Source organism: Pezoporus flaviventris, unplaced genomic scaffold, assembly GCF_033815535.1.
Source record: "Pezoporus flaviventris isolate CSIRO_AGI_PZ_B2104156 unplaced genomic scaffold, CSIRO_AGI_Pfla_v1 ptg000090l, whole genome shotgun sequence".
NCBI classification, from domain to species: Eukaryota; Metazoa; Chordata; class Aves; order Psittaciformes; family Psittacidae; genus Pezoporus; species Pezoporus flaviventris.
In genome coordinates, this window is record NW_026892638.1 from 943,856 (window position 1) to 967,182 (window position 23,327).

The following is a 23,327-nucleotide window of genomic DNA, read 5'->3' on the forward strand; positions in this document are numbered from 1 at the left end:
CTATAATTGCCAATACAAGGACAGCTTAGCTAGTATTTCAGCACTTTCTGATTTAGTTGTCATCATATGAAACCACTGCATTGCAAGCCCTAACTCTTTGCTCAAGTGATGCAGAGCCCTGACTAGACCCGATGCTGTGGGAAAGGCTGATGTTGAGTGTATTTGCCAGAAAATTTTTTGGCACCCTTGGTAATAGAAGAGACATTATACTGACTTTGGAAACTTCCCAGACATTTTCTAAAGGAATTCAGTGCTAATATTCCTCAAGGTCTATCTGCTAACAAATGAGAATTTCCCATCTGCAATTGCATTCAGTTCCGAAGGTGCCAAATTCAGTGAGCAGCCCTTTCAGAAGTGAGCTGCTGTCACACTGTGATATGAAGGCACAATAGACTAAAGGATTTAGTCCTTACTAAATTTTTTTTACTGGTTTTGAAGAAGCAGTCTGAAAGGTGAGTTTTCTAGTTCTAGAGCTATTTTTACCTGATAAATAATCAGGATAAGCCTGCTTCCCCAGAGCTGCTGGTAGCAGAAAATAGCACTGTATGTTCTACCACATGAGTAGTAATCTCTGTCCTGTGTGTACTCCCCTAACAAGCAAGTCAAAACAGATTTGAGTAGTTGGAGATTTTTCCTCCTTAATGAATTATACATTCTACCAGAACCCTCCGACAGCAAATACTTTGGTCTGAAACTGTTAGGAAATGGAAAATCTCAATATTCAATTGAGCTATCTGTTTAATATATGGGACATATGTTCAACAGAACAGTTCATTGTGATGTAAAAAAAAATGTTCTAGACGCTTCTAGGTACAGGATAAGGTCCCTCACTTTACCAGGTTAAACATTGCAGGAGATGCTTTCTCATTCCTGCAGCGGTGTGCTATTCAGGGTATGTGAGCTTTATTCAGTGTAAACTTTGAGAAAGGGGTGGAGATCCCACAACAAAAAACGTCCACAGTTAAGGGGAAATTACAGAACAATTAATGCTACCTTCAAACAGCTGGAAAGCTTTGGCTGGCTTGAAATAACCTTTCTCCCACAACAGCAGCTCTCTCAAGGCTGTTCAGTGCTCAGCACCCTGTTGCTGGTTATCCTCCCACCACTGCCCCTTGGCAAACTATCGGAAAGCCTACTTTGGTATTTTTTAAACCACAGAGGGTCTGGACTGCAGAGCAAGCTGCAAAAGAGGTGCAGGTGTGGCTGTAAATGTCACGCTTCAGAGCACTGCAAAGTACTGCCAGCAATGCCCACGCGTATTCCTGCAGAAAATGGAGCTGGAAGTGGTGGCCCACAGAGAGCAAGAGTTGCCACACTGTTGTTGATTAAGCACATGGACAGTGTGTTGTCCATATGTTGGCTGCATCAGCTGGCAGGGGGCCTAGGAAAAGCTGCAGTGGCTGCAGCTTCCTTTCTCTCCCATCTGACGTGGGCACAGCGAGGAAGTATCAGCAGGTGCCAAATTAAAGAAAAGGATAAACAAAGAGATAAGCAACCATACAAGGGTGAAGCCATTTCGGAAGTGATGGTGGTAATTCAAGGAGTCTTTAGTGACTGCTTCAGGCTTCGCTTCCCAGACCTTTATTCTTCTAAGCAAAGTTTATTCTTTCACATGATGGACTCTGTTAACCATATACACGCAAAGTTCTTGTATAACTAACCTGAACCTTCAACTTTAAAAGCTCTGCCAAGTTTCTTACAAGCCCCTTTTCCCTTGAGGCAGAAGATACATTATACTCAGAAATGGAGCCAAACAGCAACAGTGTAGAAGATTTCTCCTTGAATGTCTTTTCTGTCACTCCTTGTCAGTCAAACATATCCGATGCCCTGGTGTCAGATGGGGATAAAGCTGGTGCCACTTTGCTCTTTTCAGGTGTGTTTTTGGGACTGGTGGGGATCACTTTCACCGTGATGGGATGGATAAAATACGATGGCATTACTCACCTGGAGTGGACTCAGTTACTAGGGCCTATTCTGCTGTCTGTTGGGGTAACTTTTATTCTGATTGCTGTTTGTAAATTTAACATGCTTACATGTAAGACCTGCAAAGAAAGAGAGGAAAATACGTCAGACCTCGACCAGACTGCAAGCGGACAGTCCTTCGTCTTCACTGGCATTAACCAGCCGATAACTTTTCATGGTGCCACAGTGGTACAGTACATCCCTCCACCTTACCCAGCTCAGGAGGGCATTGCTATGAGCCCTGGATACCTTCACCCAGTGCTCAGCTGCTGTGGTGCTGTTTCCCCCAGTGCCTCATCAATTCCCAGCCCAGGGTCTGCTCACTTCTGCCCTGCCTACCCCCTGGATAACCTGGCTTTTACCGGAGATGAGAACTACGCTGCTTATCCTGCAGAGAATACCAGGGATCAGAGGTACTTCTTCTGAAATGCCTTAGTGTGTTAAGACACAAGCTTATGACAATTTCAAGTGCTATGTATGGTTTCAAAGGAAAAAAACAGTAGACCAGGGTGTTATCCTTCTTCAAACAGTTGGGTTTTTGTTCTTTGTTAGAAGTATTTCTTGGGTAAAGGCTACGGAGACATACTCTTTCTGGAAAGCATTATTATCGAAATTAAATTCAGTTATGAACCACTTTCAATTTTCAGTCTACTAAATCTGTTGTTTTTGAAGATACTAGAATATATGCTCCTGTTTGGAGGGGGGGCGGGGAGGGGCTGGGGGTAAGCAGTTATGCTTATCTCACTACCTTTAGACTGTTGACCAGAAGATTATTTTATCTACAACCAGAGGCTTCCGCTCAATCACAACACAAGTCAGTGCACAAACAGCATTTGTAGAACAGTGCAAGAATAATTTTGGTACCAGATGTTCTCGTTCTTATTACCCTTGGTTACAACATGCTCCTTTCCCACTGTAGCAACCCTCCAGCCCTTACCTTTTTCCTAGTTCTGGGGCATATACAAGACCACTGATACTACAGAGCAGTACGAAACTGCTTTAATCAGACACTAAATAATTTTATATAGTTCATTTCTCTAAGGAAAAATATTCTTATAATAGGAATTACTCTAGAATTATATCCTATCTATATTCCTAGAACACAAGTCACTTTTAGTTCATTTATCAAAGTCTCTTTGAAAAACTGCTGACTGACCCATTGTTCTCACCACTATGTGTGACAAACATGGGCAGCATGAAAACAAAGGTCACCTCCTGACACAAAAAGAACAAAACAAACAGTTCAATCCCAGTAAAACTTCATCTCACAGCATTTTCTCAAGAAGTCGGGAGATGCTTTGCTCAGATAAGGCAGGCAGAATGCAGCACTGAGGTTACTTGCATGCTCCATGTTTACTAAATTCTTTTTTTGCCTTGCTTCCCTTCCCATTTTTAGGTCAGAGAACCATTCCGATGAGCCAGAGGAACTGCTAGAAGACTACGCCTGTGGTGACTTGTCACCTCCACGTTATGAGGAAATATACCCATTCTCTTCATAAAATGACCATGGACAGCAGACAGTGATTCTAAGACACACCAGCTTTTTAATCCCCAAGAATCTTTTCTTTAAACACTTGCATGATAAGCAAGTATGAGCAAAATCTTGTTACTGATACACAGTTCAGTGTCACTGAAGATTATTTAACCAATTCCTTATTTTTCTCAGAATTCATTAGCCCTTTGCTATGCAATTGAATAGCAGAGCTATTAATTATTTAATAGCAAAATTATTAATAACAAAGCTATTAAACTCAGGGATCTAAATACATATTAGGATTCCCCATCAAGAAGCCTGATTTTCAGATTTGCTGACCGGTGTGAGCTGTGAATGCACAAGATGTTTGTGGAAAGTCATGACTGCTCCTGCACATTCGTCATCATTATAAAACACTTGATTTATTCTTGGTTCATTTTCCCTCTTGATTGCTTGGGAAACTTCAAAATGCTCAAGGATCTGATCCATGAAATTGCCTATAAAGTCTTAATTCTGTCTGATTCCATAGACCAGTTCATTCATTAATAAGTGCAGTCTACAGATTAGACTTCCTCTGCTTGTTCCACCTGTACAGTCCAGTCCTACGGCATTTTTTGAGCACTCTGCTTGAACCAGAACAGAGAAAATATAAACAGTGACCTCAGTTGCCTTCCTCACCTTGATGGGATGCAAAGCACTGTCTCTCACTAGGAGTCCTAACAACTACTAGGTTAATGTCCCTAAAGCAAATAGGACCTTTCTGAAGCCTTGACAGAGGGGTATGGTACTACCAGTTTTAAAGACTTTGGAAACTGCAGCTTCTCACTGCTGCACTCTCACTTTATGGGAGTGGTGGTACCCCTCCTGAGGTCCCTTCTTATTTGAATGTGGGTCCTAGCACACAGCTCAGGCTGTAGGTTCCCCAGAGCATGCAGGTAACCCCAGGGCTGCAGCGAACTTTCTTACTCAGCTTCAACTTTCAGGATAACATGGTTCCAGGCATTGTACCCACAAATGGATTTACAGCCATATAAAACTAAGGATGAGAGGCATAAGATCTGGTATCTTGCAATCCAGAATGAAGGTCCCAAAACCCTTTTCTCAGGAGATGTCTGAACACCAGAGTAATGAGAATGCCATGAGTCCTTTCATTTTTATCTTGTATTTCAACATATGCTTCAAATTCTGCTTTTGAGCATGCCTAGAAGTGCCCTGGCATAACTGTGTCAGTATCTCCCTATGCAAGATCCCCTCAGTTCTGCCTGTTTTCCTCAAATGGCTCAAACCAACGTGCTCTCATTGCCCACATCTGCTGGAACAGGCAACATGCAAATTGATCTGGAGGGAAATGGTCGTCATCCAAAGTAACTGAGTGGTGTGCTGCTGGTGTGCCTGCTTGTTAGTCTCGTGGCCTGGAATAGCATGGCTAAAAGCAGGTGTCAGTTGCCAAAAGCATGAACTTTCTCTTACCAACACAGCTGTCTCAGCTCCTGCCATTTGTCATTGATCTGTGTCTGATCTCATTCCTGGGGGCTGGAGGATCCTGGTGTTGAGCACGGGGAGATTATTTGGGATGTACTTGGCAGCTGGAAGCCACTGAGTATTCTTGTAGGCTCACTAGCAATCAGAAGACATAGCTTCAGTTGGAGAGGTGAATTCATAGCATTGTCCACTTGCATGGAGCTTCAGGTGCGCACCGAGCTCCCTGTCCTGTATATTTAGAAGGTGCCAAGAAATAAAGCACTTTTGAGGAGCACTTGACAAACACAGTGATGGATATAACACTGACAGAGCTTGTATTTGGGACACAACATTTAACCAACTCAAAGCTGTATTAGTAACTGCAGTAGCAACCACCGGACAGTTACTATGTGTGAGGTTTTTCCCTTTAGGGAAATAGGGGGCACACTGATTTTCAGCAGCAATGGCCTGGTGTTAGCAGGTAGATGTGTAGTTGGAGAAAGGCAGGCAATCTGTGTTCAGCTTGATCTCTACAGGACTGAAAGAAAAGAAGATCTAAAAATACATTCATGTTTCTCTTATGGAAATCTCTTGCTCTGCTTCCAATATTTACACGAAGGTGAACTTATCCTCTCTCCACAGCAGGAAACTGGAACGTCCCAAATCCCCAGTTAGTTCCACATGGACACATCCCCACACTTAGCACACAGTTCTGCTGACTCCAGCAGGGACTGCAGGAGCACAGAGGTCAGGCTTGATGGATCCAATTGCAGGACCAGGGTCAAGATTTCTACCCAATCACCCTCCCCCAACAACAAGAAAACTCCTTCAGTCAGAAACCAGACTTTTGCTGCTGACCTTTTCTTCCCATATTCATAGCAGAAGCATGTTTCATGGGGTAATCATAGCTTCGTTTTTATGACATCAAAATGTACTGTCAGAGTAAATATGAGAAATCCAGAAGGTTGCACTGCAAATCTCATATTTGTTTTAAAGTTTGCTTCTGTAGACACTAAGTTCATTGAAAGAGCCCTGGGTTTATTTTTAGATAAAAGGTTGAACAAATAAATTTAAGTAGCGATGTATTAAAATCTTGACCCATCAGATGCATTCTGCCTGAATTCTGTAGGAGCTTTTTCATGTTGCACAGATATTTGAGAAGCTCCAGTCTGACAACATTTCCTTGATGTACCGAGTGCTAGTTGCTATTTTTAAGAACAGAAATATATTCTGGGAAGGCTTTCTTCCTCCTCTTCCTTCCACCTTCTACTCTCATACTTTTTTCTATTTAGACACCCTTTTTATTTTTAGGGGGTTTTTGCTTTTCTTACTGTATCCTCAGTGGTATAACCATCACATGAATTCAACAGTCACCATTATGTTCTTTTTCTGTTCTGCTGAGTGAAAGAACAAACCTATTTGGCCAGACCTTCAGCCAAGGTGAACTGACACAGCTCTGTTAGATTGCACTGATTCAACTCCTCAAAGCACCCAGAAGACTGTGTTTGAAATTTTGTTCAATCCAATTTTCATTCAAACCAGTGCTCTTTAAGCAAAATTGCCTTCCCCCACATTGCCTGCCATACTACTGCAAACCTGCAAAAGAACGCTTTATTATAGTTAGATGTGTCTCAGATTCTAGCCATAGTGACAGAATGTTGTATGTGATTTCACAAGAGGCACCTGTTTCTGTCACTGGTGCTCCTATGCAAGTCCCTGCAGCACATGCCTGAGCAGAAAGCCCGCACAAGCCAGCGTTCAAAAGTAGCAGTGCTCAGATCCTGCAAAGAGTTATTTTTAAACTGAATCGGGATTTAGAAAAATGGGGTCTTGGGAAAAAAATAAATCTGTAAGTAGGGCTTGTTCCTTTCCAGAGCCCTACTTGTGCACAGGGCAGGCCTGCAGCACCGGGGCCCCGTGGGATGCTCAGGGATACAGTGCCCTGGATTCTGTGGTGACCCCAAGCCTCCTGTGGTGACCCGAGGGGGCCAGGCCGCCCCTCCTGCCCCGGCCGGTGTTCGGGTGGTGGAAGGGTCATCGGGTATTGAAACAGGTTTCCCAGGGAAGTGGTGGAGTCACTGTCCCTGGAAGTGCTCAAAAACCCTATGGATGAGACCTTCAGTGATGTGGTGTAGTGGAGGTCTTAGCAGTGCTGGGGTAATGGTTACACTTGGTGATCTTAAAAGTCGTTTCCAAGCGAACTGATTCTAGGATTCTACAATTCCAGGTTCAGCCCGAGAGCAGTCGGAGCCCGGAGCCGTTCGCCCATACACCTCCTCCCGACCAGCGCCCCCAGCCCTGCCGGTGCCTCCCGCCGCCGCCAGGGGGCGCCAAAGCGCCCGAAGCGGCAGCGCCCTGGCCGGAGCGGCTGCGGCGGGACCCGACCGGGGCGGCGGGGCCGGGGCCGCCGGGTACAGCCGCAGAGCGCGCTGCTGCTGTGCCGGGAGCTGCGTCCTCTTCGCGGCTCGGAGGCGCAGCGGGCCCGCCCTTCTGCTCACCCGTCCAAGCTGAAACTGGAAGGGTTTGAAAAGACCGTGTGTCCGCACTGACTCGGGCTGCGGCAAGGATGCGGAGCCAGTACGTTCTAACCTGCTGCCTTGTCGTAAACCACCTGGCTTTTGAGCCGCGACAGCTGAAGGCTTTGTCCCTTAATACAAGTGCTAAAGATGCCATTAAAAAGTATCCTGAGCTCCCACACCACTGAGAGTTTGAGGGAAAATAATACCTGGGGTGAAAGACCCAGAAAAATCACTGAAGAACTGAGTACCCCCACTCTCACCAGGAGGAGTGGAAATCTGGAAGGACTTCAGCATAAGGAGGTACGCTGAACAGTGCACTTGCATCCACCCTTCTCCTCTTCATCCCTGTGTCTGATCGGACAGACTTCCTTCTGCACGAAGGAGCAGGAAGAGTCCAAGGGTCATTTGCGAAGAACTAGGGCATGCCGTTTGTATACAGCATATAAGGTAATCTGTGGCTGCTGCAAGTATCATTATTTGCACCACTTTAGCTGTCAAAGTGAATAGACGTCAGCAGGACATGCTGAGCATTGCTATATTGCTGACCCATCCCCAAGTGTGAACCAGTGTGTCTGGCAAAGGAGCATACAGCACAGGCAGGTGGGATCTCACAGACTGTGCTTACATTAGCTGAGCAGCACTACTCAGCAGGAGTGGGGCAGCAGGTGTGGAGAGCCCAGTGGCCTCATTCACTGCATGTTTCAGAGGTTTGTATCAGACTTTGTCCTGTGCACTGAATGGCAATCAGCAGCTGAAATACACAGGTTGCTCTTCTAGGGTGTATTTTCTGGTTCAGCTTCATCCAATACACATCATTCAGCTCACATCTGTGACATGATGCAAAGCCTCACAGGGTAAGTGCGGACCTCAGGGAGAGTCCCTTCCAAAGCATGTGATTTAGAAACATTCCTTGCCCTGCAGGCATGGGGTGACTTGCAGCAGCTGCAAGAGTTGCATGTGGTGCACATGTCCACAAGGAGCAAACCCTTGTGGACCTACATGTATGAGAGGCTTGCCTCAGCTTACTCACAGTAGTGAGATCATGGGGGACCCTTTACAAGTACTGATGGAGGTTACTTTGAGAGTTCTCAGGGCACAATATTACCACCTCCAAAGTTACAGGGAGTCTAATTCTGAGATGTATCAGGGCCGGTGTCTGTTTTCCTAAGATACATTTACAAAGTGATGAAGAAGTTCTTCTGTAGGAAACAAGCAAAAATGTCTCTAGCTCATGTGGTCAGTCACCAAATACCCTCCTGAACCTCACTCATAGTGATAACAGCACAGGGTTATATATGTGCCATGTGTGGCAACTTGAACTAGCAATTAAATGCAGCTGCACATGCTACATTCTATTTAGCAAACACCATGGGACATGCCGCAGCAGAGTAACTGCTGTACATCTTATATAAAATCCTAGGATGAGGTTATTGCTCTCCTATTTGGGTTATATTGTCTCAGATTTTTTTTGAAAGATAGTGGATGCTTTTTGTTTATTTTTGCATTAGTCTGTAGGACAGACACTGTGCTAGATACTTAGGGAACAGGGAATGCTATTTAACAGCCCTTGGTAGATAAAACCATAGAATCAAATAGGTTGGAAAAGACCTTTAATATCATCAAGTCCATCACTAAACCGTATCACTGAGGGCCTCTTCTACAGTGTTTCTGAACACTTTCAGGGACAGTGACTCCACCACTTCCTTGGGTGGCCTGTTCCAATGCCTGACTACACTTCAGAGAAGAAACAGGCAGACAAGGGTTAATGAGCAACACAGTCACAGGGGGTTTTGCCACCCTTTCACCCCATGAGGTTTACAAGTGCTTAGAAGGCACAGTTGCTGAAGTGCTGCAGCGCCACTGGACCTGCCTCTCTTGGATGCCTTTACGCTGTAATGTGTTCCTATCCCTCTTTCCTGCATGCACTGCCAGCTGCAGAAAAGAGAGATGGCCCTGTATTTTCATGTTTCACGTTGCTGCAGCTTCTTCTTTACTTATGGTTCAGTGGATCAAGAGCTTAGCTTGAAGGTAAAGCTTCAGACTTTGTCAGTCTGAAGACATACCTAAAGAATTACTGAACAATAGTGCAATCCAAGTAGGTGACTGCCAAAAAAGAAATAGTTTAAAACTTCTAACCATGAACCTGGTGGTAGCTTCCATACTAACAGACACCACTTTTGGGGTTCCCTGCTTGCTTCTCTGCTGCTCTGCAACCCAAACCCAGCCAGCAACATACTAAACCATTGTTTGGAGCAGCATTGGCTTGTCGCAGCCTCCTGTTCCCAGGTACCTTCCACACAGCGCTGTGGTTAGCTCACACAGCATGGCCTCACTCAGAGGCCTGGCAAAACTGTCAGCTTGACAATGCTGCAGTTTGCACTTCTTGGGTGGTTTTGTTTGTCAGCATTTTGGTTTTCGCCAGTTAACACAGCACCTTCCGCATTTATGCAGAGCAGGACAGCAGTCACCATGCACCACTGTAACAGGTCTGTTACCTTTTTCAATAAAACACATTCTTTGAATAAACAGTTGGCTTAGCTCTGCTTATACCACCCTAAGGGAGGGAAGAAAGAAAACCAAGATGGCTTCAGCAGAAATTAATCTCTTCAGAACTGTGAAAGTGCAGTAGGATTTTTGCCACAAAACAACAGTTCCCTACAAAATCTTCCCAGGAAAGGAAGAAGAAGAAAAAAAAAACGGGGGGGGGGGAGAAAATTAGACATAGTGTAATCACATAGCTTCAAATTTGTACATATGTAATCCATTAACATCGTGGTTTTACTAATCCTGATAAAACATTAAGGGAAGATAAATATTATTTTTACCGTATTTGCTTAAATAAGGCTTATATATTCCACTTCCCCAGATTTTGCCCTCAAAATCAGATGTACTTGAGTGTTATATAGTGTGCCAACAGTCAAGAGTCTTCTATGTCTTTTTGGTCTTCTGCTTGTTCTTCCTGCCCTCCAAGCTGGTTCGACAGAGGCTGATCAGAACACCCATAAACCATCCTGACACAGGAGCACAGAGCACCTTAGCATCAGTGTTCAGTTTTGACCAGATGCCTTTTTCACAGACAGAATAAGCACAGTTGTGCCTGTAAAAGCTGTGCAAATATGCACATGATTCATCTTTACAAATCAATCACATCCGATACAGGCTTTATTCTTGTATTTTAAGACCCTCAAATGAGGCCTCTATTTGTATCTAACTCTTCCAAGTAAACACATTTGAGTTTTCCTCCTAGAACTGCATTTCAGAATAAAATCCAGTACATTTGAAAAAGCTGCAATATGTATGTGCACAGCATAAGAATACACAAACATAGATACACATGAGCCTCAGCACGCCTATTTGAAGAATAGAATGATTTGCTTAAAATCTCCTGCTTTGGGGCTGTGTCAGTGTGAACTGGACTAATGCAACAATTGATGAGAGATTGCAGCAATAGCAGCATCAAAGTGAAAAAGATTTGCATGGCTCCTGCTGTGCTAGGCAACTGAAGAAGCCCTCTCTTAAATTGTTCGAGCTCAGTGTTAATATTAGTTAGGATTTGGCCTTGCCTTTAGTGTAAGGTAGGAAAAAGTCAAGTGAGAGTAAGATCCAATATGGCTGAAAAGAGACAGCCAGGTAATGGCAGGAGTAGGGGGATTAACTGCTACCTGCTTTAAATGCCTTTACCATCTCAGCCTACACTCTGTGTGTTGCACTTAATATTGATGGTTAATCAAAACCAAGCAACAAATGTGTTAATCTTTAATGTTTACTTAGCCATACAGACCAGGAGGTGGTGACCCCCAAGGCAGCACTACTAAGATGTTTAAGTTTTATGTTGCATGTTCAAGTATTTTATGCTACCTTCCTGTTATTTTCACAGAAAACAAGCTCTCCTCCATCTGTTTAGTAGCAGAAAAAGAAATCAAAATGAGTTGCTAAACTGTGCCCTTGCTTCCAAGTAATGAAACCTGAATGTGTATAAGCATGCCTTCATAATTAAACCTGGGCTTGTGATCTAACTGGATAATAATTCACTTGTAGTATCATTAGCTCAGAATGAGTATCAGCCTGAGTATTGTTGGTGCAGGTGTAACTTAACAAATTCAGGCTCATTTTATCTGGCACTTAGTTGCTCATATAGGTGTTGGGAGCATTATGTTCTTAATTTTTTCATAACAAGCAACACCATTAAACTGCCACAGACCAGTATAAATCAGGGATTTTTCTCAGACCCCATAAAACAACCAACAAAAATGTTATGGTTGCCAGATTCACCATGTGCTTTTATACATCCAGCAAACAGAACTGACTATAACTGTTTTACATTTTGCTCGTATTTTTTGCAAGTGTTTCAAAAGTGTATGAAAAGCAATGTGGAAATGTAAGAGAAATAGCCTAGTCTGAAGAACTCACTGTCAAAGATGTAGAAATGATAACAGGATCCTGAACATAGAACAGGTTCTCTGCTTGTGTGCTTCTCTGCTGCACTGAAACACGTATTTTAGCCAAGATACATGGACAGTATGAGCAATGAGGACAGAAAACTGTGTGTGGTTGAAGAGTTAAGTCATATGCCCACTTAGAGCACTTTGGAGTGCAAGAGTGTATGTAGTTGATATGCACATAGAATCATAGAATAGTTAGGGTTGGAAAGGACCTTAAGATCATCAAGTTCCAACCCACCTGCCACGGGCAGCGACACCTCACACATGTGAGCATGCTCAAAATACATCTTGCTTTAACCTGTACTAAGTTTCTGAAGACTGACAAATAAGAACGGAAATATTAGGAAAAAAGTATCCATCAGTATTTTTCAGCAGTTGATGTTATTGTTCATTGTTTATCAGAGCATAAATTAATCGTTCCATTTAATAGGAGTTACAATACATTGTATAATAACAAAAATATGTCATAATTTGTATCTCCAAGATAAATTTTCCATCTTCCATTTACTAAAGAGCCATCTAATCCTAATTTGATGTCCCTCAACAGCAGAATCGAGCAGCTTTCTTTCTTCTCACCAGTGTGACTAACTTTGCCCAGCCAGAAGCAGAACTAAGAGAAATCCATCTGCTTCAAAAGTGGAAAAGTGCACACTGCCTTGCGTGTTTCATATCTGAACATGTTTTTCAGCCCCCTGTGAAAACTTCTAAAATGCTCATTATCTGCAATATTGGAATAAATTCAACCATGGTTCCCCAGGCATAACCATTTAAAATAATGTCACTTGCCCCCAGGTATGCCATATTAGCCCAATACATCTGAAAAATAATTATCTTCATATCAGATATTTGCTACCATTTACCAAACAGCTATTGAAACAAAAGAATGTGATGAACTCTTCAAACCAGTTTTAGTCAACTAGGTGCCAGATAATGCCCAAAACAGAAATCTTTGCTGCTATTCTAAACAATTTGTAACTAACATATGAATAAACAGCATATTTGAATTTTCACCAACACAGCTGTTTTCCCCAGGAAATCACAGCTAAAAGCTGAAGTGAATGTTCCTTTAGAAAGTGGACTTTGTTTATAGAAATAGTCTTAGCAGTTATTGTCTGGCAACGTTTCAAACTCAGAATTATATTCCATTGGTAGTTTTAACTTTATCATCTTAAATAGATAGAGTTCGGTTGTATGAATGCAAGCAAACCAGGACAGCCCTCAATGCACTGCCTTTAAGCAGGCTTTATTCTATCCCATGAAGCTTTGTAATTCCTTCTGTTATTATTAATAGCTGTTAAGTGCTGACAGCATGCTTGGCACTGAATGAAACGCAGGAGTAGACATGGTTCTCGTTAAGGGTGGCCCTAGGGAGGCCATTTACTGTGGGTAACAACAACAACAACTTTATTGGAGTAGTAACCCCCTAACACAGCTGCAGCTCTGGTATCAGGAGATGTCGCTGTTTAGACAAAATAGTGATTCACACATGCAGATATAACTCTTTTATGCATTAATTTTATCACAGCTAACAAGTCTCTCAGATGAGCAGATAGTATTTTCTAAGAAAAGCTGTAGCCCAGAATACCATTTTTGCAGGGTTTTCTCACTCAGCACTGGGAGTACAGAGCACTGGGACAGACAGGAACGTCATAGGTCCTGGCCAGAGTGGGATGGAAGTAGGATCTCCAAGGGCAAACCTCTCCTGCTAGAGGTTATGGCAGGTTCAGACACAGGATTAAAGGAAATAACAGAAGAGGACATGCAAGAATTTCAGGCGGGGGAGCCTTGAAGCTGTCTTACACAGATGGCTTCCTTTTGAACCAGGAGCTATGGAAGTGTTGAAAAAAAAGATTTAAAGGACTGAGGGGGTGATGGTGTGGGAGGCAATTGCAGATCCTGAACCCAAGACACTTGGAGAGAGCTGACTTAGTGCTCCAGAGTGGAAGATGGGGTCTCTGCTCTTCTGCTGCAGGGAGAGCTGGCGCTGGACACCATCTGTCTTCAGCCATGGGTAGCACATAGAGATGATGCATAATGCCTGACATTCAAGGTCCTATCAGATATCAGTTTAAACCTAACCAAGCTTAAAACTGGCATCACAGATGATGATGCTCAGCTGCATCATCACCTGTGGAGGGTAGAAGAGAGAGAGGAGAGGCAGGGACACCAAAACTCTGCCAACAAGTTCATGCTTTAACACATATGTTATTCAGGAGCTTTGCAGGAGACATTTACCCCCCAGCTCCTCATTAGGTGGCTGTGCAGTGCCCAAAGCAACAAAGATGACTGGCTCCTCTGTTCAGTGAGACTGATGCTCACATGCACTGGTGCACATCCACAAGAGCAAGGGTGGCTGTCCTCTGCTGTCTTCTCCATTGGGTCTGCCCTAATATTTCATCCCTGTGTCCAAGTACAGCTCTCAGTACTGTAGTCATATTTGTTTCTGCTTTTCCAGCGCTCTGCTTTGCTACTCCAGGCACAGCCACAATCAACCTCTTAAGCAAGTCTTATTGGGGGCTTCTGACTTGTAAGCATGAAGGCTAAAGCTCCACATAACTAGTTGCTGCATCATGTAGGCAGTAAGTTACCCCTGGGAGTACAGATGCTGGTCGGTGATAATGACAGGAGAAAGTACGTCCAAACAGGTCAAATAGTTCTCTTAAAACTGTTTATCTTAGTTTTGTTGTAATTGTCTGTCTGGCTTGTTTCCTGCTGCACAAAACCTTCCTTCCCCCTTGAACATCACCTACTCTCAAACAAATTCTAACAAGCCTCCTCCTCTCTTTGTTGTCTGCCTTCTAACAGTAATTTCAGATGCATCTGCTTTTTGAGTACCTTTGCCTAAAAGCAACCAGATTGTCAAAAACTGCTTATTAACACTGAAAACCACATTACTCTAAGAGGTAACAGCTGCATGCTCCAAAAATCATCAATTTAGAAGTCATTAGTCACTTGTGGCCATTCAGGCTATAGAGTATATGCATTAAATGGATTTTTTAACTTCTAGGGTTTAGCATTATTTCCTATACTCCCATATGCAGTGTTCCCAATGTTGTTAACTTCTGCTTTTCTGTAAAAGCATTGATTCTATATAGTGTATTGAACCTGCAAAGGCTGTTTCTCTGCACAGTGTCTAGAAGAGTTATACCCATTTGATCATGGTGTATTTTTAAAAGGAGCATTAGAGAGGGTGGCACTGGGGGGGGGGGGGAGGTCTGCAGGAACTGCATATTAAATGTGCAGAATGAGCTAATTTCATTATCATTCCTCAGCTGGGAATGTGCTCTCATACCTCACACAAAAGTGAAGCTGTGACAGCATTATTTGCAGACAGGCACCATAGGGTAGATGTTTTCCAACGCACCAAAGGGAGCTGAGGTCAAAGGCACCCTGCCCAGGTTGCTGGGATCTGCTGCACTGCTGTGGCTGCAATATGTGAGGCTAGAGCCAGTTGCCTCAGGTACTGGTAATCATGTAGCAGGACCAGCATGGAGGGCTGAACAAACTCTTAAACTCTTTGAAAAGCTGAGTAAATATTCGAACAGTTCACCCATGATGCTACAGCTGGACTACTACAAGTGTCAAAGTTGATTTTCAGCTTTGCTGCATCACATTGCAGTGGCTGTGGGGCAGGCGTCCTCCCTTCTTGCACCACTGTGGTGCTGATATAATCTTAGTGTAAGGGAAAATAAATGATACAACATGCTGGCCAATGTAGAAGTGGCTCATTTTCTAGAAGATTTTGACTGTGACAGCAAAAACAATGTATCTGTTACCAGAAAGTGAATATGAAGCACTTCACTGGAACAATTGTTGTCTACATTAAGATTAGTATTTATGTATCCTTGGTTTCTCCTTTCAAGGAGATATCTTCCCTCACACTCACTGCTTATTACTGCTTTCTGCATTCCAGATCACAGTTTCTCTTTAAGCCCCAGATCATTCCCAGTCCCCATCCTCAGCAACGCACTGATTTCATGTATCTCCTGTCACTGCTCCTTGTTTCCTTCTGCACTTCAGCACAGAGTATGCTTAACTGTTTTTTAAACACTAACTCCTCCATCACCAAACTAAGAGCAGCCTTCTGTCCCTGCCATAGAATTACCTTCTTTATTTTGCTGTTGTTCCACTTCTTCAGTATCACAGCAGATGAGATTGTCATAAAGGCATTTCCGAGCAGGCTTTGGGAAAAATTAAATGGAGAGCTGCAAAGCATCCTAATTAAGACACAAAATAGGCCTGGCAATCGTCATGGTACTTAGTGTGTCATCTTCTTCCTATCTCTTAAACCCAATAATCTGCAAGCCACCACTATATTGGGGCATTATATCTGCTATAATTTATGTCAACTTGGATCACACCCCCTTTTTCTTAAACAATGTTTGGCAGCCAACTGAGTGTGGAAACTAGACTGTTTTACATTAGTCAGCAGTATATTTAAATCATTCTTACCAAATGATTTACTGTGGATTATGAATTCTTATATGGTATTTTAAGCTAATGATTAGTCAAAGTAATACATCACTAAAATGATTGCGTGCATATGTATTTTGCTTCAATGATTCTAAATTTCTCTTTGGTTTGGAAGACTTCTCTACACTTACTTTCCCTAGTTGAAGAGAAAGAAAAGGTATTTTTAACAGAAAAATGTAGAAGGGTAGAAGACACCAATATTTCTGCTTGTCTTCTCCAACTATTGCTTAAGTCAAGAGGATTTTCCTTCCTGCAGGAGAGTCAGGTAATGAGGAGACACTGTTAAGTTGGTTACTGCTCTCCAGATTCTTATTGGCACATGTCAATGTTGCACAACATTTCCACACCTCACTGTGTTCCAACAACAGAAAGAAAAGCTAAAAAAAAAGGTAAAAGGTAAAAGGATTAAGATTTTTATCAAATAAAGATAACGGAAAGACAAATGTTACAGCAGAATATATAAAGTGGACTATCTCAGAGGAAATAAACAAAAAAAACCAAAACAAACCGCTGCACTCTTTGTCCATGCACACACATTTCTTCAGTCTTCTGAAAACTACAGGTGTCCTATGACAGTGGAAAAAAGGGATTTGCTGACTCTGTCAAGCAAGTGGACTTTGAAACCTGAGTGAAAGAAAGGTAGAGCACACTAATAAAACATGGGCTGTTGCCCATCCTCATAGATGACTAAAATCCTTAAAAAGAAATACTGACATAAAATAAATTATTTGTTTATTTTATTGCTGTGGGTTAGGATCCTGCAAGCACTAAAAGATAACAAGCAATTTTGCATTTACAACATAAATGAAATAAGGAAGACAATTATTTCTGCTTCAAAGGCAATAAAAATAAAGGAAACCATTCACCAGTGCAAAGTTGCATGTGTGTAAATGCATACAAATCAGGACTTCTGGCCCTAACCCTGTAGCCTGTTCCACGCAAACAGCTGCACAGTTGGTTTCACTGGGGATGTCTGTGACTGAAATGATATATTCACGTGAGCTTCGTGCTTGGCATAGCAAAAACAGGGAAAGTGCTTATTGCACACTCATTTTGGCAGCAGTCTTTAATCTGCAGTTTCAGATGGCTGACAAATAACAGACAGGATTACTGCAACATTTATTGTTTTTTTAATCACCTTGGGTCTTACTCAAAGCTTATTGTGACTAAAATTAAAAGAAAAAAAAAAATTAAAAAAGTGCCAGACATGAAAGAGTGATCTGATATTTATAATTAACTTCTGCTTGTACTTCACTATCCCCTTCCAGGTTTTGAACACATTCTGTAACAGATCAGACTCTATACACTCCTCCGAGATATCTACCCCAGATCATACCCAGGGGTACTCAAGTTCCACCATCATGACACTTTACTCAAAGGTTTTGAAGAAGCACCTTTCTCTCTCTTCCTGCACCAAAACCAAAGATGTTAGGTCTTCTTCTTCAATCAATGCCAGCACACAAGAGATGATAAGAGGAGAGAGGCATTTACTGGGACAAGATTTCACATCATCAGACAAAGCCAATGTTTTGTGTTGGTCCTAGGACAAAACTGAGAATCTCTGCCAATCATAAATCACAGGCACAATGTTCTCTGATAGAGAAGTAGATTGAAGGATGATTTTCAGGAGGAAAGATCAAGACAAGGGTTCAAGAGAAATCTAATCCTAAAGCGAAAAAGGCAGGGATAACTGTAGCAGTGTGAACCTACTTGGGGGAAAAAAAAAATCACATATTCTCACCACATAAAATCATGAGACTGCAAGATAATAAGGAATGAAAGCTATCACAAACTAGAGACAACACCAGTCAGTCTGGACTGAAATTCAGAATTCAGCCTAAAGTGCCCAGGTTTCCGATGCAGTGCATACACATAAGAAAAGGGCTCAGTTAAGAGCAAAAAGCTGTACAGAATGGGCTAACAAAGAATGCTAGGAATAGGGGAGCACATGAAATCCCATCCATCAGCTTCAGTTTAGGCACTTGATGCATATCTCTGTAGGAAGCTGTCTTCACCTTACATGAGTAATATGGCCCAGTACCTGCTTTGGATCATGTGGTCCACAGAACGCAGGGTTTATCTCAGGTGAAGCATTGGCTATATAGTCACATTGTCTTAGCCCACTGGCTGGTGGCTTATACACTTGCACCTGTCCTATTTATAAAAGCATAGACATTTCTCATTCTTCTTTTAGCTGTATGAGGTGAAGAATTTAGGTTAACCGCGAAAAGCTGTGTCTAGCCTCGTAATTGGCATCACTTGGGAGGCATGGGATTCTGTGGCTTTGAGACTTCTTCCAAGGAATTAAAAATAAAAGTTTTAGATGAGAATACTAACAGACCAGGAAGCAGGTACCAGAAGCATAACCAAATGCCTGAAAATCAAGGATCCAGAGTTTTGGGTTGATTTCTGCAGTGCAGTTCAGTTTAAGAGGGACAGTGGCTTAGGTACTCTCATGATGAAAGGGAAACATAGATTTCAACTAAAATTTTTCAGCCTCTGAGGCTGAGGAGGACATTTAACCCAAGTGCCTCATTTCTGCCTCAGTGTTGCTCGTATAGTGGGATCCATCTGTCTTTCAAGCTGGCATCTGGCAGCATATTTCATCCAAAATAAATTAGGTCCAAAGCCATATCTTCCTGGGTGTCTCCTAGATGTGATTAAAAGTCACTTGTTCAGACAGGTCATAAAGGGAAGGGCTGTTTAGGGAGAAAATAAGCAAAAAATTAAATTAATATTTAACTGGAATTTTGATAGCCATATTGCACCCATCAGCCCTTGGGGAGGGAAGGGGGTGAGAGAAAGACTGCATAGTAACCTTTATCAAAACTGTATGATGGTGCACATAAAGACTTCCAAGTTCTCCTACATGGCCAATGAAGGGCAGTATTGACTGAGACATCCAGGTTTCTGGATTTTGAACAGAATTAAGAGGGATGATCTTGCAGTTCAGAGTAGAATTATTCAAGATCGGGACTGTAAACATCTGGGGAGTTACACAGCAGCCTAGTTGGGATTTATGGGACCCAGTGGAAATCCAGTTCTTTCTCAATCTTCTCTAAACACCTACATATTTCATTGTATCCTACTCCAAGAGGTCGCATAAATTGTCCAGTGTTACACAACAGGATAGTGATGACAAGACAGCTGTAAGCGTTAGATTGTGTTGCTTCTGCTTTCAAAAATGTGAAATCTGGTATGTAGAGTTTTATATGTACTACTCTGTGAGCTAGAAGAAAGACAACTGTTGCCAAACAATCTCCTTCTAACGGCCCAAGACACAATTCTCATGGAATTTATTTTTTCTTCCAGTTAAGACAGCAGGATTGAGCCCTAAAGTATCTTTGTTAAACTAGTCAATAGATTATTGTCCAAAGTAAACATATTTCAGTAAGTGCAAGACTGTTTTTTCCCTCCCTCTTTCCGTCTTTTGTTCAACTTCAACTCAGCTATTTATGATTCATTTCATGAGCCACTAGGTTTTCTCTGAAGGCACTAAAAAGGACCAGAGCTATCAAACAGTTTTAGTGACTAGTGCCAACAAGGAACTGTTTTCCTCCATGCTATAAAACAGGCACTGTCAATAGACTACAACCGGCAATAAACTATTAAAAAAGGAATTTATGATGGCTACTTATTATCCTCCTGAAATAATGTTGTTACAAGGCTGCCCTTTCCAGTCCTCCACGCGGATCACATGGCAGATGTGTAACAAAGGGAAAGGCCTGGATCCACAGGGACCAGCTTCAAACAGCCCAGGAATTGCCCTGTGTTACATGGGCACACACGGCACCAGGGTTTCAAAGCTGCAGAGCGATTGTCCCACACTGGACTTAGGCTTGTTACACAGAAGCATTAGATTTAAGGTGGGATCTTAGTTAAATTAGGAATAGGACATGTTGAATAGTTTTAATAGCTAAATATTAAATTATGTAGCTATGTCTATTATTGTTTAGCGAGGAACTGGTGAACCACAAGGATAAAATAAGAAATGGAACAAACCTCAAATGGAATCAGATCTGCCTCCTTTTTTAGATTTTGAAAAAGTCACAGTTCTAGTTCTTGTCCCTTCCTCTCAAACACCGTAAGTGTTGCTGATGTGTCTGTTCGGTTGACATTTAACTGTGATATGGATCTGTAATTACTATAAATTTGGTATACCAGTGGTGCCAACAGAGCTATCCTGTCCTACTCCAGTTAATGAACTGTTGCCTTCAATCAATATTTTTTAAAGAAGGGGGAAATGATACAGCCCAAATTTTGGAGTCTTTTGGATTGTCTCATTTTGATCTGGGTCTTCATCCAGTATGCCTCTTGAATTCCCAGTATGTCAGACTGGAGAATGAGCGCAGGCTGCGGTCAGGGCTGAATGCACCGCCCTGAGGTGACGTCTCGTAATAACGACCGTCTTTCAGGAACGACATTTAAAAGGTCCTAAAGGTGTGTAGGGAAAAGACAGGAGTGGTTTAAAGAACTAAAGAGAAAAGAGACTTTTGGGTCTAGAGAAGGGAAAGCTCGGCTAGGCTGAGAAAAGGAGCGAAAAATGAGGTGTGAAGAAATGGAGTGGAAGGGGACCGTCACTGGGCTTCGGATAAAAAAAAAACAAAACGCAATTTCAGGGTCAAGATTTCTGAATGTCCTTATCACCCGCGGTAGCGTTATCAAGGGGGTTTCTCCTTTCCCCCGCATCGCTGCAAACAAAGGGTAGTTGCCTGATATCCTGTTCCCCAGACAGTTCATCTGAGGGAAAGAAGAACGGTATTTTTTAATAGCAGATATTAGCCCGAGAACACAAGCCTTATTCTCAGCAAGGGACTTTCCGGAGGTTTTTAAACCAGTTTTGTTAATTTTAAGAACTCCAAACAAAGAATGTGCACCACAGAAAAACGGGAAATGGCACGCATAGAGACCTCAATGAAAACGAACCATTTTACTATGGATTTTACTAATAGTGTCTCTATGGCAAGAACATTGGTGAGCGTGAGTTAAACTGCTGCTGAGGTTATAACGTTGGGTTTACAATGTGTTCGGTTATTATTTCTCAGGGAAGGAGACAGTCGTGCCTGTGATTGTCTCTTTCTGGCTTCTTCACAACTTAGCTGTGTCAAGACCACATCTCTACGGAGAGGGGAGCAACAATTAAAATACCAAGACCTTATGAGAATCCATATATCCCACCAAAGCACTGAAACTAGAAGTTGCCCACTTCCACATCCGAGTGCCTGTTTACATTATCGCTTCTCAGTAAGTTTAATAATAAGGCCACTTTTTATTTCCACCTTCTGCCCCTACAGCTCTCCCACGGCCTGTGAGCACCCACCCAGCCTGCGGCCAGCAAAACCTCCCCTTCCTTGAGACCTCCTGCAGTGAAACATTCTCGTTAATCGCTAGTTGGCTTTTCTTGCCAGAGTACGAATGGTCTAAAGTGAAACCGTCACCTTTCATTTAGTCCAGAGAGGACGGCAGTTAAAAAAAAAAGAAGTTAGAAAATCTAAAGATGTTACGGCAGTATTTTGTTTTAAGCAAGGGGCTTTGGAGTAAAGTAAAAGAAGAAAAATGTTTAAGTGCGCATGAACATAGAGAACTGTTTAATTCAAAGCATGAAACAGGATGAAAGACCACATTCGTTCCTGCTCTTCGGTAACATGCCTATCCTATAATTGCCTGTAAATAGCCACTGCAAGAGCAACTTAGATTAGTGGCTTTCGGGATGAGGGATGGAAACTCTGACAGCTCTAGCTGTCGAAAGCTTACATGAAATCGTGCTGTACCAGAAAGAAAAAAAAGGGCAAAAAAACCCAAAACCAACAAACCACCCTCCCCCCCAAATCCCTCCCCCCCACACACACATCCCCCACTCTGCAGGAACGCTGGCTTACAGGGATATTTTTCCAATTATCACCTTGGCAATATACAGTTCCGTACTTCAAAAGCCAAGCTCTCCCTCTCCAGCACGGGTTTTGCACTCTCCCAAATGCCCTCCGCTTCCCCTCTTCCCTCCCTCCTTCTCTTTCCCGAGCTTTCCACGGGCTTGTACAAATCACCCACAAAAATGCCCCTGCGTGTCTCTTCGCGAGCGGGGCTGTGCCAGAGGCTGTAGCTCCCACAGCACGGCCGCAGCCCCTCCGGGGTGCAGGCAGGGAAAGCCGCTCTCCTGGGCCAGCCCGTATCCTCCACACAGGCTCCAAAAACACCATCCTTTTTCTTTTCTCCTGGTGAGGGGTAGCCCTCTGACAACCACTTCGGTAAGACGCGGCACATTTTAGGACAGGGCTTGCAGAGCGGTCCTTGGGGAGAAAGGAGCGGGTCGGAGGAGGATGAAAAGTAGGGTTGTGCACATGGGGAGCCCTGCGGGTCCTCTCGCAAGCCCGCTCCCCCCAGAGCGAGAACAGCCGGAGCCCCGCTGCGGCGAGGTCCCCTGAAGCAGCCGCCGCCCCAGAGCCAGGGGTCGCGCTGGGGGAAAGCCGGCATCCTCGCTGGGGGGGAGAGGGGGGCAAGAGAAAGGGCCAGGCTGGGAGAACCCCTCCCCAGCAACCGTCGGCACCGCTGCCCCCGGGGGTGGGGAGCAACGGCGGAGGGAGCTCCGTGCACCACTCGGGAGGGTGAGGGGCTGCGGGGGTAACTCTGTGTACGGGGCGGCGATTTGATTTCTCAGCCGTTTTGTTAATAAGGCTTGGTTACAGCACGCTCGTACTTTCCGGTATCTTTGCGCCTATGATTTTACGAGAAGACCGAGCCAGGAGATGAGGATTTACACTGACTAGCGCATATTGCCAGCCTTGTTGTATTAAAATTCACCAGGTTACGCGGCTACGTTGACAGCTTATTTCAAGCACAAATATTATCGTGGCCCAAATTTCACCCATTTCCCCAACCTGGATCTCACGGGGACAAGCGCGGATGCTCGGGGAAGGATTTGTTCCTGGAAATCCGGCGCCAGGGCTGGCAGCCTGTGCGCGCCCGAGAGCCGGGACTGCAAAACTGCCATGAGGGTCC

The 23,327-nt window shown here is 43.3% G+C and overlaps 1 protein-coding gene across 1 annotated transcript; it reads left to right on the forward strand.

The window, feature by feature from the left end:
• The first annotated feature begins 1,324 nt into the window (after nt 1–1,324).
• TMEM174 (transmembrane protein 174) lies at nt 1,325–3,957 on the forward strand. The gene is made up of 2 exons (XM_061475750.1): nt 1,325–2,375; nt 3,359–3,957. The coding sequence occupies exons 1-2, from the start codon at nt 1,744–1,746 to the stop codon at nt 3,459–3,461; spliced, it is 735 nt and encodes a 244-aa protein (XP_061331734.1). The 5' UTR covers nt 1,325–1,743; the 3' UTR covers nt 3,462–3,957.
• The last annotated feature ends 19,370 nt before the right edge of the window (nt 3,958–23,327 follow it).

Excerpts from the sequence above, each read along its gene's own strand:
- TMEM174 (XM_061475750.1), top strand. The coding sequence starts at position 1,744 with ATGGAGCCAAACAGCAACAGTGTAGAAGATTTCTCCTTGAATGTCTTT. Across the intron at positions 2,376-3,358 it reads GAGAATACCAGGGATCAGAG|GTCAGAGAACCATTCCGATG; the intron begins GTACTTCTTCTG and ends TCCCATTTTTAG.